The sequence below is a fragment of the Heptranchias perlo genome, chromosome 15 (assembly GCF_035084215.1).
Source record: "Heptranchias perlo isolate sHepPer1 chromosome 15, sHepPer1.hap1, whole genome shotgun sequence".
Classification (NCBI taxonomy): domain Eukaryota; kingdom Metazoa; phylum Chordata; class Chondrichthyes; order Hexanchiformes; family Hexanchidae; genus Heptranchias; species Heptranchias perlo.
In genome coordinates, this window is record NC_090339.1 from 58,662,151 (window position 1) to 58,675,975 (window position 13,825).

Sequence of the window (13,825 nt, forward strand, 5' to 3'; positions counted from 1 at the left end):
CATGTAAAGCGCCTCGGGACATTTTACTGAGTTAAATATAATGCAAGTTGTTGAAATCGGAAAAGCACTAAGCTACTTCTGTACCACTGGGTGGTTAACGGGTGACATTTGTGCAGACCCTGAAAGCAGGTCAGCCATTTGCTCGCTTGGCTATTCATGCTCAGCAGAAAGCAGAACGCTAGAAAGTATTGATAAAAAGCATCTACAATGGGCACTACATAACCCAAATAAACATCTGGGGTATGGTGCAGTTCCTGCACGAATTCTGGATGCGTTAATGCCAAATCTCTCTGTATCCTTTTTTTTAAAACAAGAGCATCAACCTGTTTACAGGAACATAGTACGAGCATGTTCAGTATTTGTACAGGAGCAACATGGGGCAGGGAAATAACCCTATGCAACCGCTGCACTGGAAACCTAAATTATAAGCAATCAAGCTTCTAGGAGATGATGAGGAGCGACACTGTTTTCAGTTTCCATTCCCTGATTGGAAAAATCTCACTTCCGCCCCTCAGAATGGACTGGCTGAGATAATCTAGGATAATTTAATGACAGTTCTGTAAGTATAGTATTGCCAGTGGATGTTGCATAGTAACATAGGAACAGGAGGAGGCCATTCAGCCCCTCAGGCCTGCTCTGCCATTCAATTAGATCACGACTGATCTGTACCTCAACTCCATTTACCCACCTTTGCTCCATATCCCTTGATACCCTTACCCAACAAAAATCTATCGCTCTCTTGGACAAGCTCCAATTGTACCCCCAGCCTCCAGATCCTTTTGGGAGAGCTCCAAATTTCTACCATACTTTGTGTGAAAAAGTGCTTCCTGATTTTGCTCCTGAACGGCTAGCTCTAATTTTAAGATTATATCCCCATTGTTCTTGATTCCCCCACCAGAGGAAATAGGTTCTCCGTATCTACTCTATCAACTCCTTTTAACATTTTAAACACCTCGTTCCTCTAAATACTATTGGCTGAATGATTCTTAATTGCACTGTTCTTTCAATCTCAACATTCCTTAATATTACCCGTTCTAGGAAGGTCACTAACCTTGTGTTTCCGTTTTGTTTTGATGGTGCTCTTATCTGTAACAGGAGCAGGGGACTGATAGTTGTATTTATTGTTGGGCTGTCCAGTCTCTGTCTTGGTTGAGACTGTCTCTGCTGGTAGTTGTCCAGGAATCCTGGACAAGAGACTCAGATCTAATTTCACCCAAAGTGATTTAATTTCCTCATAGTCTCTCAGGGGGGAAAGAAGTTCATTTTGTGGTAGTGGGATAGGTGAAAATGATTGTTCTTCCAAGTCAATGGTGGCTTGGTCGATTGAAGTGCTGCTTGTACAGGTACTTGGACAATTACTGGCGCTCCCGCATTCCTTAGGTTTGAGTGAGTTCGTTGTCACGGTAGACGGTGCCGAGATTTTCACCGGCATGAGTTCTTCGTGGTCTGTGTGGGAATCAGACGAATCCGTCTCCACAAACTCTCTCGATTTAGGCACAATCTTACCAGGCACTCTGTGCTTCTTCTTATCAACAGCAGGCCCTGTGATAGTCCTTGGCTCTTTCCTAGGTCCTGTTTTGCTACTGGTTGCCTTCGCCTTTGCTTTGGGTTGTTCTGCTGAGGCTCCTCGACTTTCTCTTTCTTTGGGAGTGCTGCTGGGGTTATTTGGCTTGGGCCAGCTGTGTTCCTCCACACTGGAGGTCCGTTCCACCTTCCTGGGTTGCTTTTTGCCGGTGGTTCTCCTGGGCGGGGCTGGCTCGTTGTGTACGGGGGACTTTTGTTTCACGCTTTTCCCTTCGGGGGTTTTCTGAGCAGTCCTTGGTTTAGCTTTCTCCCTGATGGGGCTGAGTAAGAGCCTATCTTTGGAATCTGGCTGAGGCAGTGAAATAGTCTGTTTCCCTTTGCTCTGCCCATCATTCTGTTGGTTGCTTTGAGACTGAGAATCAGTCAACCCATCACAATCGGTTTGGTTGTTAATAATTGTCTTGTGAGAGTTGACTTTGTTCAGCCATTTATCCAGCTGCCACTTGTTGGTAGATGGTGGTTCAGGCTGGGAAAAGCAAGAGGAAACGTCACTTCATAGCTTTCCGATAACAAACAGCAATCAAACTCCATTGCTCGGATGCAACCCACAGAGGAAAATCGGGCGGAGAGGAGCGCACACCTGTAAGGGAGCCGGCCCGACTTTCCTCTGTGCCCTGCGATCCAATATAACAGGAAAGTCCGCCCCACTATGTCTGGCTAAGCATGAAATAACTTCCTCGGGAATTTCCTCGGGGCTGTTCCCGCTCCGCCGATGTAATTTCGGCGGAAACAGGCCAGTTCACTGAGGCCAGCAGGCATAAGCAACGTCCTCCCGTTCGGTTAGCACTGGGACCACTTCGCTGTCTGTGTCCCCAACCCATCGCAGGGTCCTTGCATCAATAACCCAGACCCCTGCCGCTCAAATGGGGCCCGCGCGTCTAAGGCGCACGCGCAGAAATCGATCCCACGGGGCATAAATTCCACTGGAGGGGTGTGTGTAAATTCGCACTGAGGTTTTCTTTACAAAGCACACCCACGAACCGTTGACATCAGCAGCTGGTGGATGAGGTTCCCCTGTCGGCAATCTGAACTCGTAAAATTACCCCCTAAATGTACTTCTCCCTGCTGAGGGGAATATCTTGCCCAAGATGTGTATAATTGTCAGTCATATTTAACCATTCCAGCTGAGGGCTTTTGACTCCTAAAACATTTTCATTGGCAAACTTATAATTTCCACATGCAAACTAGATTACATAGAATTACAGAGAATTTACAGCACAGAAACAGGCCATTTTTCCCAACTGGTCTATGCCAGTATTTATGCTCCACACGAGCCTCTTCCCACCCCTCTTCATCTAACCCTAACAGCATATCCTTCTATTCCTTTCTCCCTCATGTATTTATCTAGCTTCCCCTTGAATACATCTGTGCTATTCGCCTCAATTACTCCTTGTGGTTGCGAGTGCCACATTCTAACCACTCTCTGGGTAAAGAAGTTTCTCCTGAATTCCTTATTGGATTTATTAGTGACTATCTTCTATGGATGGCCTCTAGCTTTGGACTCCCCCGCAAGGGGAAACAACATCGCTACGTCTACCCTATCAAACCTTTTCATAACTTTAATTATAAAATAGGCTATAGCCCAAATTGTGGGACTCTGCTCCTTGATGAAGCCTCACTTAATGGGAGAATTGGGCACAAAGGGTCAGTGCACCCAAGATTCAAGGCAGTCCTGCTTTTCTGGCCATTAAAATCAATGCTCAGAAAGTTAGCAGTACCAAAGACCAGTTGCACCTACCCCCATGCCCGATCTTCCGATCTACGCTCTCGTTGAGCGAGACCCTGCGCTGAGATGGGGTCTTATAACTCTACTTTATTTTTACCTTTATTAAAACTGAAGGTTGTAGAGGTGATTCCACCACCCAGGTAACTGCAGGCAATGGTGTATCGCAATGGTCCTGGTCAATATTTGTCCCTCAGTCAACATCATTAAAACAGATTATCTGCTCATTATCCCATTGTTGTTTGTGGGATCTTGCTGTGCGCAAATTGGCTGCCGCGTTTCCTACATTACAACAGTGCCTACACTTCAAAAAGTACTTTAATGGCTGAAAAGCGATTTGGGACTTCTTGAGGTTGTGCTATATAAATACAAGTTCTTTCTTTCTTTCTAAAGCATTTTGGAAAATACATTTCAGTCTTGCGTCAACTGTAGTGCCACTCTATTAAATATATTGTTCACACAATCCCTGTCCGTTTTGTAACTAAGTACCATGATATCATTGCATTTCTGTGATTGTACCGAACAGTGGATCGCAAAACTGGCCTTGAATGCCACTGGTGACAGAAAGGGACCTCTCCACACAGTGCTTGCTCAATCCCAGCAAAGCTGTTCAGCACCCTGAAAGGCTCATTGGGTACATGCAGCACCTGGTGTAGCAGTTAAGCTACACGGAGCAGGAGGGTCTTAGCTCTCCCTGGATCAGCGCTGAATTTGCTGATCTTAGTTAAGATAACTGACCTCAGCTTTACCCGGCAGAAGAACTGGCCAAGGTTTCCACTTCTGATTGTTATCCAGTGGCCTCCGTGGTGGTGAGTGGAATGAGAAGCGAATTGGATTCACGAGTGACGGTGCTTAAATGAATCGCCTGCCATTCATGCCCAGGTTTATGCAGGAAGAATGGCAACTGGGCATGGGAGGCCATGGCTGTACCCCAGCAGGTGAGGAGGGGCAACAGGAGAAAATAAATCAGAGGGGAAAGTGGAGGAGCTGGGGAAAAAAGGTGGCTACATTTTCAATGTTGACCCTTGCTGGTTATCATGAGGCAAACATTTATTTACTTTGACAGCACCTGCCAGACCTGCAACCTCTATTACCAAGAAGGACAAATGCAGCAAGGTCATGGGAGCACTAAGTCATTCTGACTTGGACATATATCATCATTCCTTCATTATCGCTGGGCAATAAATGCCAGCCTTGCCAGCATTGCTCGAGAACAAATTATAAAAAAATTCGACTCGATAAACTTTGTTTAATTCATTCTTGGGATGTGGGCATCGCTGGCAAGGTTGGCATTTATTGCCCATCCCTATTTGCCCCTTGAGAAGGCGGTAATGGGCCTTCTTCTTGAACCGCTGCAGCCCATGTGGTGAAGGTGGTCTCAAAATGCTTTTAGGTAGGGAGTTCCAGGATTTTGACCCAGCGACGATGGAGGAACGACCAATATATTTCCAAATCGGGATGGTGCGTGACTTGCAGGGGAACTTGGAGATGGTGGTGTTCCCATGCACCTGCTGCCCTTGTCCTTCCAGGTGGTGGAAGTAATCAAAAACTTTTTGGGACGTATTTAAGGATGAATGATTCCTACATGTAGCTGCCAAATTAGACTGTGGCTTGCCGTACCTCTGGTGTTGCACTGCGCGATTCTTCATTGCACTCACTGTCGCTCGAGCTGCTTTCGCTGTCCGAGTCGGATTCGGAGCTGCTCCCGGACTCGCTGGAGCTGCTGGATCCACCGCTGGAATGCCCAGAACCGGCGCCGTGGGAATTCTGCAAAGCGATGCTGCTGGGAGAAGAAATGAGGAGAGTTAAACCTGGTCATTTCCAGAAACAGCGAGGGGTTGATTGGGGATTCTCCCGATAGTTCCGCCGTGACGCCAGTGGAGAAACGGGGTGGAGGGACATTTGCACCATTTTCCCAGGGGCGTCCGCGGAACTTTTGGCTGAAGTTATGGTGGGGGGGGGGGGGGGGCGGTCATTGAGAAGTATCCTCCCACCCCCACCCTCACCCCGTGAAAATTCAAATCCCCTCTAAGCATTTTACGAGGCTTAGCACCTTCCAGCCAGACATTCTCACTCTAAATCCGCAAAAGGCAACATCATCAATTCTCTTCAAAACTATCGCAATTGAACAGATTCAGGTTGTCTTCTTGCTGTTTCTCAAACTAAACGGACAGGTGGCCCCAAAAAATGAAATTTCAAGGAATGTGATTAGACTCCTGACTATGGTTTGAGATACTTTGACACTAACCAGAAATAGAGTAAAATGCTGTCCTGTTGTGTCTTTTGGGCATTTTGATTTTATTGTTTTGTATAATTGTTAAGAGTTTAGGTGACATCCGCAACCAGATGTGAAGCACAATGTGTTTGAACTCAAATTTCATTTCAGCTTCAGTTGCTGTCTAGAAATTCAATGCTTCACCTTAAGGTATCATTTGATCTCTCTCCCTCTCCTCAGATCAAATCATTTGACTACTCTATCGATGCTGTTCCTTAAGTGCCAGGGACGATTCATTCTCTACTTCTAGTCAGAGACCTAATAGAGGAGTTTGATAGGGTAGAAGAAGAGAAGAGGTTTCCACTTGTGAGGGGAGTCCAAAACTGGTGGCCATAAATATAAGAAAGTCGCTAATAAATCAAATAAGGAATTCAGGAGAAATTTCTTTACCCAAAGAGCGGTTCGAATGTGGAACTCGCTGCCACAAGGGGCAGATTAGGCGAATAGCATCGATGCATTTAAGGGGAAGCTAGATAAGTACATGAGGGAGAAAGGAATAGAAGGATATGGTGATAGGGTGAGATGAAGTAGGGTGGGAGGAGGCTCATGTGGAGGAAAGGACGGGAAGGAAACCTGCCGTCCTTACCCGGTCTGGCCTATATGTGACCCCAGACCCACAGCAATGTGGTTGATTCTTAATTGCCCTCTGAAATGGCCAAGCAAGCCACTCAGTTGTAAAATCTCGCTAAAAAAAGTCATAATAAGAATAAAACCGGACGGACCACCCGGCATCGGACCACTAGCCACTGGACACGACAACGGCAAACCAAGCCCAGTCGACCCTGCAAAGTCCTCCTTACTAACATCTGGGGACTTGTGCCAAAATTGGGAGAGCTGTCCCACAGACTAGTCAAGCAACAGCCTGACATAGCCATACTCACAGAATCATACCTTTCAGCCAACGTCCCAGACTCTTCCATCACCATCCCTGGGTATGTCCTGTCCCACCGGCAGGACAGACCCACCAGAAGTGGCGGTACAGTGATATACAGTCAGGAGGGAGTGGCCCTGGGAGTCCTCAACATTGACTCTGGACCCCATGAAATCTCATGGCATCAGGTCAAACATGGGCAAGGAAACCTCCTGCTGATTACCACCTACCGTCCTCCCTCAGCTGATGAATCAGTCCTCCTCCATGTTGAGCACCACTTGGAGGAAGCACTGAGGGTAGCAAGGGCACAAAATGTACTCTGGGTGGGGGACTTCAATGTCCATCACCAAGAGTGGCTCGGTAGCACCACTACTGACCGAGCTGGCCGAGTCCTGAAGGACATAGTTGCTAGACTGGGCCTGCGGCAGGTGGTGAGCGAACCAACACGAGGGAAAAACTTACTTGACCTCGTCCTCACCAATCTACCTGTCGCAAATGCATCTGTCCATGACAGTATTGGTAGGAGTGACCACTGCACAGTCCTCGTGGAGATGAAGTCCCGTCTTCGCACTGAGGACACCATCCAACGTGTTGTGTGGCACTACCACCGTGCTAAATGGGATAGATTCAGAACAGATCTAGCAGCTCAAAACTGGGCATCCATGAGGCGCTGTGGGCCATCAGCAGCAGCAGAATTGTATTCCAGCACAATCTGTAACCTCATGGCCCGGCATATTCCTCACTCTACCATTACCAACAAGCCAGGGGATCAACCCTGGTTCAATGAGGAGTGTAGAAGAGCATGCCAGGAGCAGCACCAGGCGTACCTAAAAATGAGGTGCCAACCTGGTGAAGCTACAATTCAGGACTACATGCATGCTAAACAGCGGAAGCAACATGCTATAGACAGAGCTAAGCGATTCCACAACCAACGGATCAGATCAAAGCTCTTCAGTCCTGCCACATCCAGTCGTGAATGGTGGTGGACAATTAAACAACTAACGGGAGGAGGAGGCTCTGCAAACATCCCCATCCTCAATGATGGTGGAGTCCAGCACGTGAGTGCAAAAGACAAGGCTGAAGCGTTTGCAACCATCTTCAGCCAGAAGTGCCGAGTGGATGATCCATCTCGGCCTCCTCCCGATATCCCCACCATCACAGAAGCCAGTCTTCGGCCAATTCGATTCACTCCACGTGATATCAAGAAACGGCTGAGTGCACTGGATACAGCAAAGGCTATGGGCCCCGACAACATCCCAGCTGTAGTGCTGAAGACTTATGCTCCAGAACTAGCTGCGCCTCTAGCCAAGCTGTTTCAGTACTGCTACAACACTGGCATCTAAGCGACAATGTGGAAAATTGCCCAGGTATGTCCTGTCCACAAAAAGCAGGACAAATCCAATCCGGCCAATTACCGCCCCATCAGTCTACTCTCAATCATCAGCAAAGTGATGGAAGGTGTCGTCGACAGTGCTATCAAGTGACACTTACTCACCAATAACCTGCTCACTGATGCTCAGTTTGGGTTCCGCCAGGACCACTCGGCTCCAGACCTCATTACGGCCTTGGTCCAAACACGGACAAAAGAGCTGAATTCCAGAGGTGAGGTGAGAGTGACTGCCCTTTACATCAAGGCAGCATTTGACCGATTGTGGCACCAAGGAGCCCTAGTAAAATTGAAGTCAATGGGAATCAGGGGGAAAACTCTCTAGTGGCTGGAGTCATACCTAGCACAAAGGAAGATGGTAGTGGTTGTTGGAGGCCAATCATCTCAGCCCCAGGACATTGTTGCAGGAGTTCCTCAGGGCAGTGTCCTAGGCCCAACCATCTTCAGCTGCTTCATCAATGAACTTCCCTCCATCATAAGGTCAGAAATGGGGATGTTCGCTGATGATTGCACAGTGTTCAGTTCCATTCGCAACCCCTCAAATAATGAAGCAGTCCGAGCCCGCATGCAGCAAGACCTGGACAACATCCAGGCTTGGGCTCATAAGTGGCAAGTAACATTCGCGCCAGATAAGTGCCAGGCAATGACCATCTCCAACAAGAGAGAGTCTAACCACCTCCCCTTGACATTCAACGGCATTACATTGCCGAATCCCCCACCATCAACATCCTGGGGGTCACCATTGACCAGAAACTTAACTGGACCAGCCATATAAATACTGTGGCTACGAGAGCAGGTCAGAGGCTGGGTATTCTGCGGCGAGTGACTCACCTCCTGACTCCACAAAGCCTTTCCACCATCTACAAGGCACAAGTCAGGAGTGTGATGGAATATTCTCCACTTGCTTGGATGAGTGCAGCTCCAATAACACTCAAGAAGCTCGACACCATCCAAGATAAAGCAGCCCGCTTGATTGGCACCCCATCCACCACCCTAAACATTCACTCCCTTCACCACCGGCGCACTGTGGCTGCAGTGTGTACCATCCACAGGATGCACTGCAGCAACTCGCCAAGGCTTCTTCGACAGCACCTCCCAAACCAGCGACCTCTACCACCTAGAAGGACAAGAGCAGCAGGCACATGGAAACAACACCACCTGCACGTTCCCCTCCAAGTCACACACCATCCCGACTTGGAAATATATCGCCGTTCCTTCATTGTCGCTGGGTCAAAATCCTGGAACTCCCTTCCTAACAGCACTGTGGGAGAACCGTCACCACACGGACTGCAGCGGTTCAAGAAGGCGGCTCACCACCACCTTCTCAAGGGCAATTAGGGATGGGCAATAAATGCCGGCCTCGCCAGCGACGCCCACATCCCGTGAACGAATTTTAAAAAAACACTGGCATAGACCAGTTGGGCCGAATGGCCTGTTTCTATGCTGTAAATTCTATGTAATTCAAGAACTGACACTTTTTTAACCAAACCATTCTTTAATCTTATCATTCGATGTTGTGCAAATCACTTGTCCAATTTCGCAATAAACACACAGTCTCCCCCTCCCCCGTGCTGTGCAGCTCACCGAGTCTGGTCGCCTTAAAACACTTCTTGAGCTGCGTCACTCACAAGTGTTCAGTCTGCCTGCTTTGCTGATCGGGAACGGCATTGTACGATAACAGAATACGGTGAGTTCAGGCTTCGGGCTGTCAGGATTACTGATTAGGCCTGAGCCTCGTTAAATTCTCTCGCAGAGTTATTTTTAGGATTTCATTCTGTGCGATGTCTGTTCCTGGCCAGATGTGCAACGAAATCTGTCTGTTACACTCTCCAGCCCCCCCAAAATATGTTTCCTCTAAACAGTTTCGGTCACCATGGTGAGTTGCTTTTCCACCAAAAATCTAAAGGAGTGATCCATAATGTCCATGTTTTCTGTACAACCACTCCAACACAACTACACTGTTATTAAATGATCCTCAACACATGATTTACTATAATCTTGTGATAAATTGCCTTGAAGAATAATTTCAGCACTTTCAGAGATCATAATGTGCAATGACTTGCCTTAAAAATCATTAAAGTTCTTAATATATTAAATTATTGCTTTCATGCACAGTAATTGTGTAAAATCAACTGTTATGGCTACGCGATAATGTCATGATATTCCTCAGAGGGGCAGATTCGTCAGCTAAATCAAAAGTATCGTCGTGAAATTACGACCAATTAAATTTAGTGAAACCAATTAAAGTGGTCAGAATTTATTTGATCGATTACTCTGGTTTAAAACCATTCTCATTCAGTTAAGACTTTTCTCCTCCCTTCGACCTGCTGGTGAGCTGGATCCATAATCACCGTACTCTGCAGAAACTAAACCTTGTGACAGAATCTTGAAGCAAAACATTGATCAAAATCATCTCCTGCGCGTTGGGTGAAATAATTTACTGTCGAGTTTGTGAGGGACTCTGGAATTAGCGATCGCATGTTTTGTTACTAGATCTTGTTAAATCGCTCACTTTCAAGCACATTATGGTGGCTTCACATTCATGCTTTGAACCCAAAGAGAAGAAAGAACTTGCCATGATGGGAAATGAATTTAAGAATGCTAGGCTACTGGTCCAGTAAAAAGAAAGATTTGCATTTCACGCGTATGGTAGCATAGTGGTTATGTTACTGGATTAATAATCCATGTAGGCCTGCATTAATAATCTGGAGACATGAGTACAAATCCCACCATGGCAGCTGGGGAATTTAAAATTCAGTTAATTAAATAAAAAATCTGGAATAAAAAGCTAGTATCAGTAATGGTAACCATGAAACTACCTGGATTGTCGTAAAAACCCATCTGGTTCACTAATGTCCTTTAGGGAAGGAAACCTGCTGTCCTTACTTGGTCTGGGCCTATATGTCACTCCAGACCCACAGTAATGTGGTTGATTCTTAACTGCCCTCTGAAATGGCCTAGCAAACCACTCAGTTGTCAAGAAGGTGGCTCGCCATCACCTTCTCAAGGACAATTAGGGGTGAGCAATATAATGCTGGCCTTGCCAGGGACTCCCACAACCCCAGAATGAATTTTTAAAAATTCTATAGTGCCTTTCACAACCTCAGGACATCCCAAAGCACTTTACAGCCAATTAAGTATTATTGAAGTGAGATCACTGTTGTAATGTAGGGAGCATGGCAGCCAATTTGCACACAGCAAGGTCCCACAAACAGCAGTGATTTAAGACCAGATCATCTGCTTTTGGTGATGTTGGTTGAGGGATGAATTTTGGCTGGGACACCGGGGAGAACTCCCCATCTCTTCTTCAAGATACCGCCGTGGGATCTTTTACATCCACATGAAAGGGCAGACGGGGCCTTGGTTCAACATCTCATACAAATCCTTAGACAGTTCCAGGATCTAAAATGAATCTCACTGGTGAGCCAAGGAAATAAGAATCTATTTTGATCCCATGGCTCACTTCACAAGTTTGAATTGTCTGACAGATATCATAGTATCACAGTACGTCACAGCACAGAAGGAGACCATTTGGCCCATCGTGCCTGTGCCGGCTCTTTGAAGGACCTATCCAATTAGTCCCATTCCCCTGCTCTTTCCCCACAGCCCTGTAATTTTTTTTCTCTTCAAATATTCCAATTCCATTCTGAAAGTTATTATTGATTCTGCTTCCACCACCCTTTCAGACAGTGCAGTCCTGATCATTACAACTCGCTGCGTAAAAAAATGTTTCCTCATGTCGCCTCTGGTTCTTTTGCCGATCACCTTAAATCTGTGTCCTCTGGTTACCGACCCTTCTGTCGCGAGAAACAGTTTCACTTTATTTACTCCTTCAAAACCATTCCTGATTTTGAACACCTCTATCAAATCTCCTCTTAATCTTCACTGTTCGAAGGAGAACAGCCCCAGCTTCTCCAGTCTCTCCACATAACTGAAGTCCCTCATCCCTGGCACAATTCTGGTAAATCTCCTCTGCACCCTCGCTAAGGCCTTGACATCCTTCCTAAAGTGTGGTGCCCAGAATTGAACACAATACTCCAGCTGAGGCCTAACCAGTGTTTTATAAAGGTTTAGCATAACTTCCTTGTTTTTGTACTCTATGCCTCTATTAATAAAGCCCAAGATCTCATATGCTTTTGTAACTGCCTTCTCAACTTGTCCTGTCACCTTCAAAGACTTTTGTACATACACCCCCAGGTCTCTCTGTTCCTGCACCCTCTTTAGAATTGTACCCTTTAGTTTATATTGCCTCTCCTCATTCTTCCTACCAAAATGTATCACTTCACACTGCTCTGCGTTCTATGAGCTCATCAAATTGCCTTTGATGAGCTGGTAGAATCTAACTGTGGCTGTAATGCCCTTTGGTCCAGTATGGTTTGCCTCCAACATCTTTTTCTTGTCTAAACAGTTTGACGACAGTTTCTATAAGTTGACAAAAAGGCTGATTTTGATTTTCAGTGGATCGGAAACGAGAAATCAGGCCGGGGGGGTGGGGTGTACAACAGGAGGCCAAATCCGCAAACTGCCCATTTATTGCAACCTCCGAATGCTAAAAACTAGCCCTCAATTCTCCTATGAACATAAAAACTTGCATCCTTTTGAGGCTTTGCTGTACGGGTGTAGCATAACCCAGGACTAAGTGTCAGCCGTGGCTAAGCGGGTAGCACTCTCACTGTCTTGGTCAGAAGGTCATGGGTTCAAGTCCCAGAGACCTGAGAACTTGATGAACCGAGGGGAGTGCTGCACTGCCGGAGGTGCCGTCTTTTGGATGAGACGTTAAGCACCGTCGGCCCTCTCAGATCCTACAGCAAAGCTGCTAATATCGGCCGGGCCTCCATGTCCCTGGACTCTCTCGGGTCTCACATGCAGTGCACCTGACCCGCGCCCCCACCTTTTAAAATCGGGGCCTTAGATTCAGTCAGGAGGAAGTCTGCTTTTGTTAGCACGGAGCACAAAGAATAAAGCTTTCGCACTAATATTGACATATCCCAGCTCTGGCAGAATGACTGAAGACTGTCAATATATATTTAAGGTAAAGTCAGGGGGGAGATGATGAGAATTTGTTTTTTTACGCAGCGAGTTGTTATGATCTGCCTGAGAGGGTGGTGAAATGTAAGGAATCTTACAACACCAGGTTATAGTCCAACAGTTTTATTTGAAAATCACAAGCTTTCGGAGGCTTTCTCCTTCGTCAGGTCTCCGAAAGCTTGTGATTTTCAAATAAAACTGATGGACTATAACCTGGTGCTGTGAGATTCCTTACATTTGTCCACCCCAGTCCATCGCCGGCATCTCCACATCATGAGAGGGCGGTGGAAGCAGATTCAATAGTAACTTTCAAAAGGGATTTGGATAAATACTTGAAGGGAAAAATTGTCAGGGCTATGGGGAAAGAGCAGGGGAGTGGGGCCAACTGGCTAGCTCTTTCAAACAGCCGGCGCAAGCATGATGGGCTGAATGGCCTCCTTCTGTGCCTGACTGATTCTATGATAGTATAGGGCTCAGACTGGCACGAAGAGTTTGAATGTGAGCCTTCGCTGAACCATCAACTACAAGGGGTGTGAAGGGAATGCCTTCATTGCTGCACTACCAGAATGCCCACACAGAGCATATGTATTCAGTCAAGGAACAGCTGCTTCTTAATTCTACCCTTGGATCGAACGCATGTAACTGCACCAAGTTATATCTTCGTGGAAACAGTTTGAAAGGAAGATTATCACGGGGGGGGAAAGAAACTTTCCACGCAGCACTAAAAATCTATCAGTTCTTCGTCAAAAACGAGGACAGCGAAAACAGGGTACCCTACCAAGCTGCGAGCTTGAAGGAAAAAAAAACATTGTTTTCGACTGATTCTATCTGCACAAAGGAAAAAGTGATGATGCTACATCCTGGGAGACCAACAAAGAACATCAGAGGTTGGGCTCGGTGATTGACAAGTGTGATGCTGTAATGAGCAGGGCTGGGAATTGAATTCAAGAGTGAAGG

General features: G+C 46.6%; 1 protein-coding gene and 1 long non-coding RNA gene across 6 annotated transcripts in view; one reads left to right on the forward strand and one right to left on the reverse strand.

The window, feature by feature from the left end:
* aff2 (AF4/FMR2 family, member 2) overlaps positions 1–13,825 on the reverse strand; it is a 384,792-nt gene that overhangs the window by 35,885 nt on the left and 335,082 nt on the right. For all 5 annotated transcript variants that reach the window (XM_067997310.1, XM_067997309.1, XM_067997311.1 and 2 more), the window contains 2 exons: positions 4,928–5,090; positions 1,052–2,050 (listed from right to left, as the gene is read on the reverse strand). In XM_067997310.1, coding sequence (XP_067853411.1) covers positions 1,052–2,050; positions 4,928–5,090 — 1,162 coding nt within the window. The remainder of the gene's footprint in view (positions 1–1,051; positions 2,051–4,927; positions 5,091–13,825) is intronic.
* LOC137333141 (uncharacterized) overlaps positions 9,426–13,825 on the forward strand; it is a 42,187-nt gene continuing 37,787 nt past the window's right edge. The window contains exon 1 of the long non-coding RNA XR_010965804.1: positions 9,426–9,527. This is a non-coding gene — a long non-coding RNA (uncharacterized lncRNA). The remainder of the gene's footprint in view (positions 9,528–13,825) is intronic.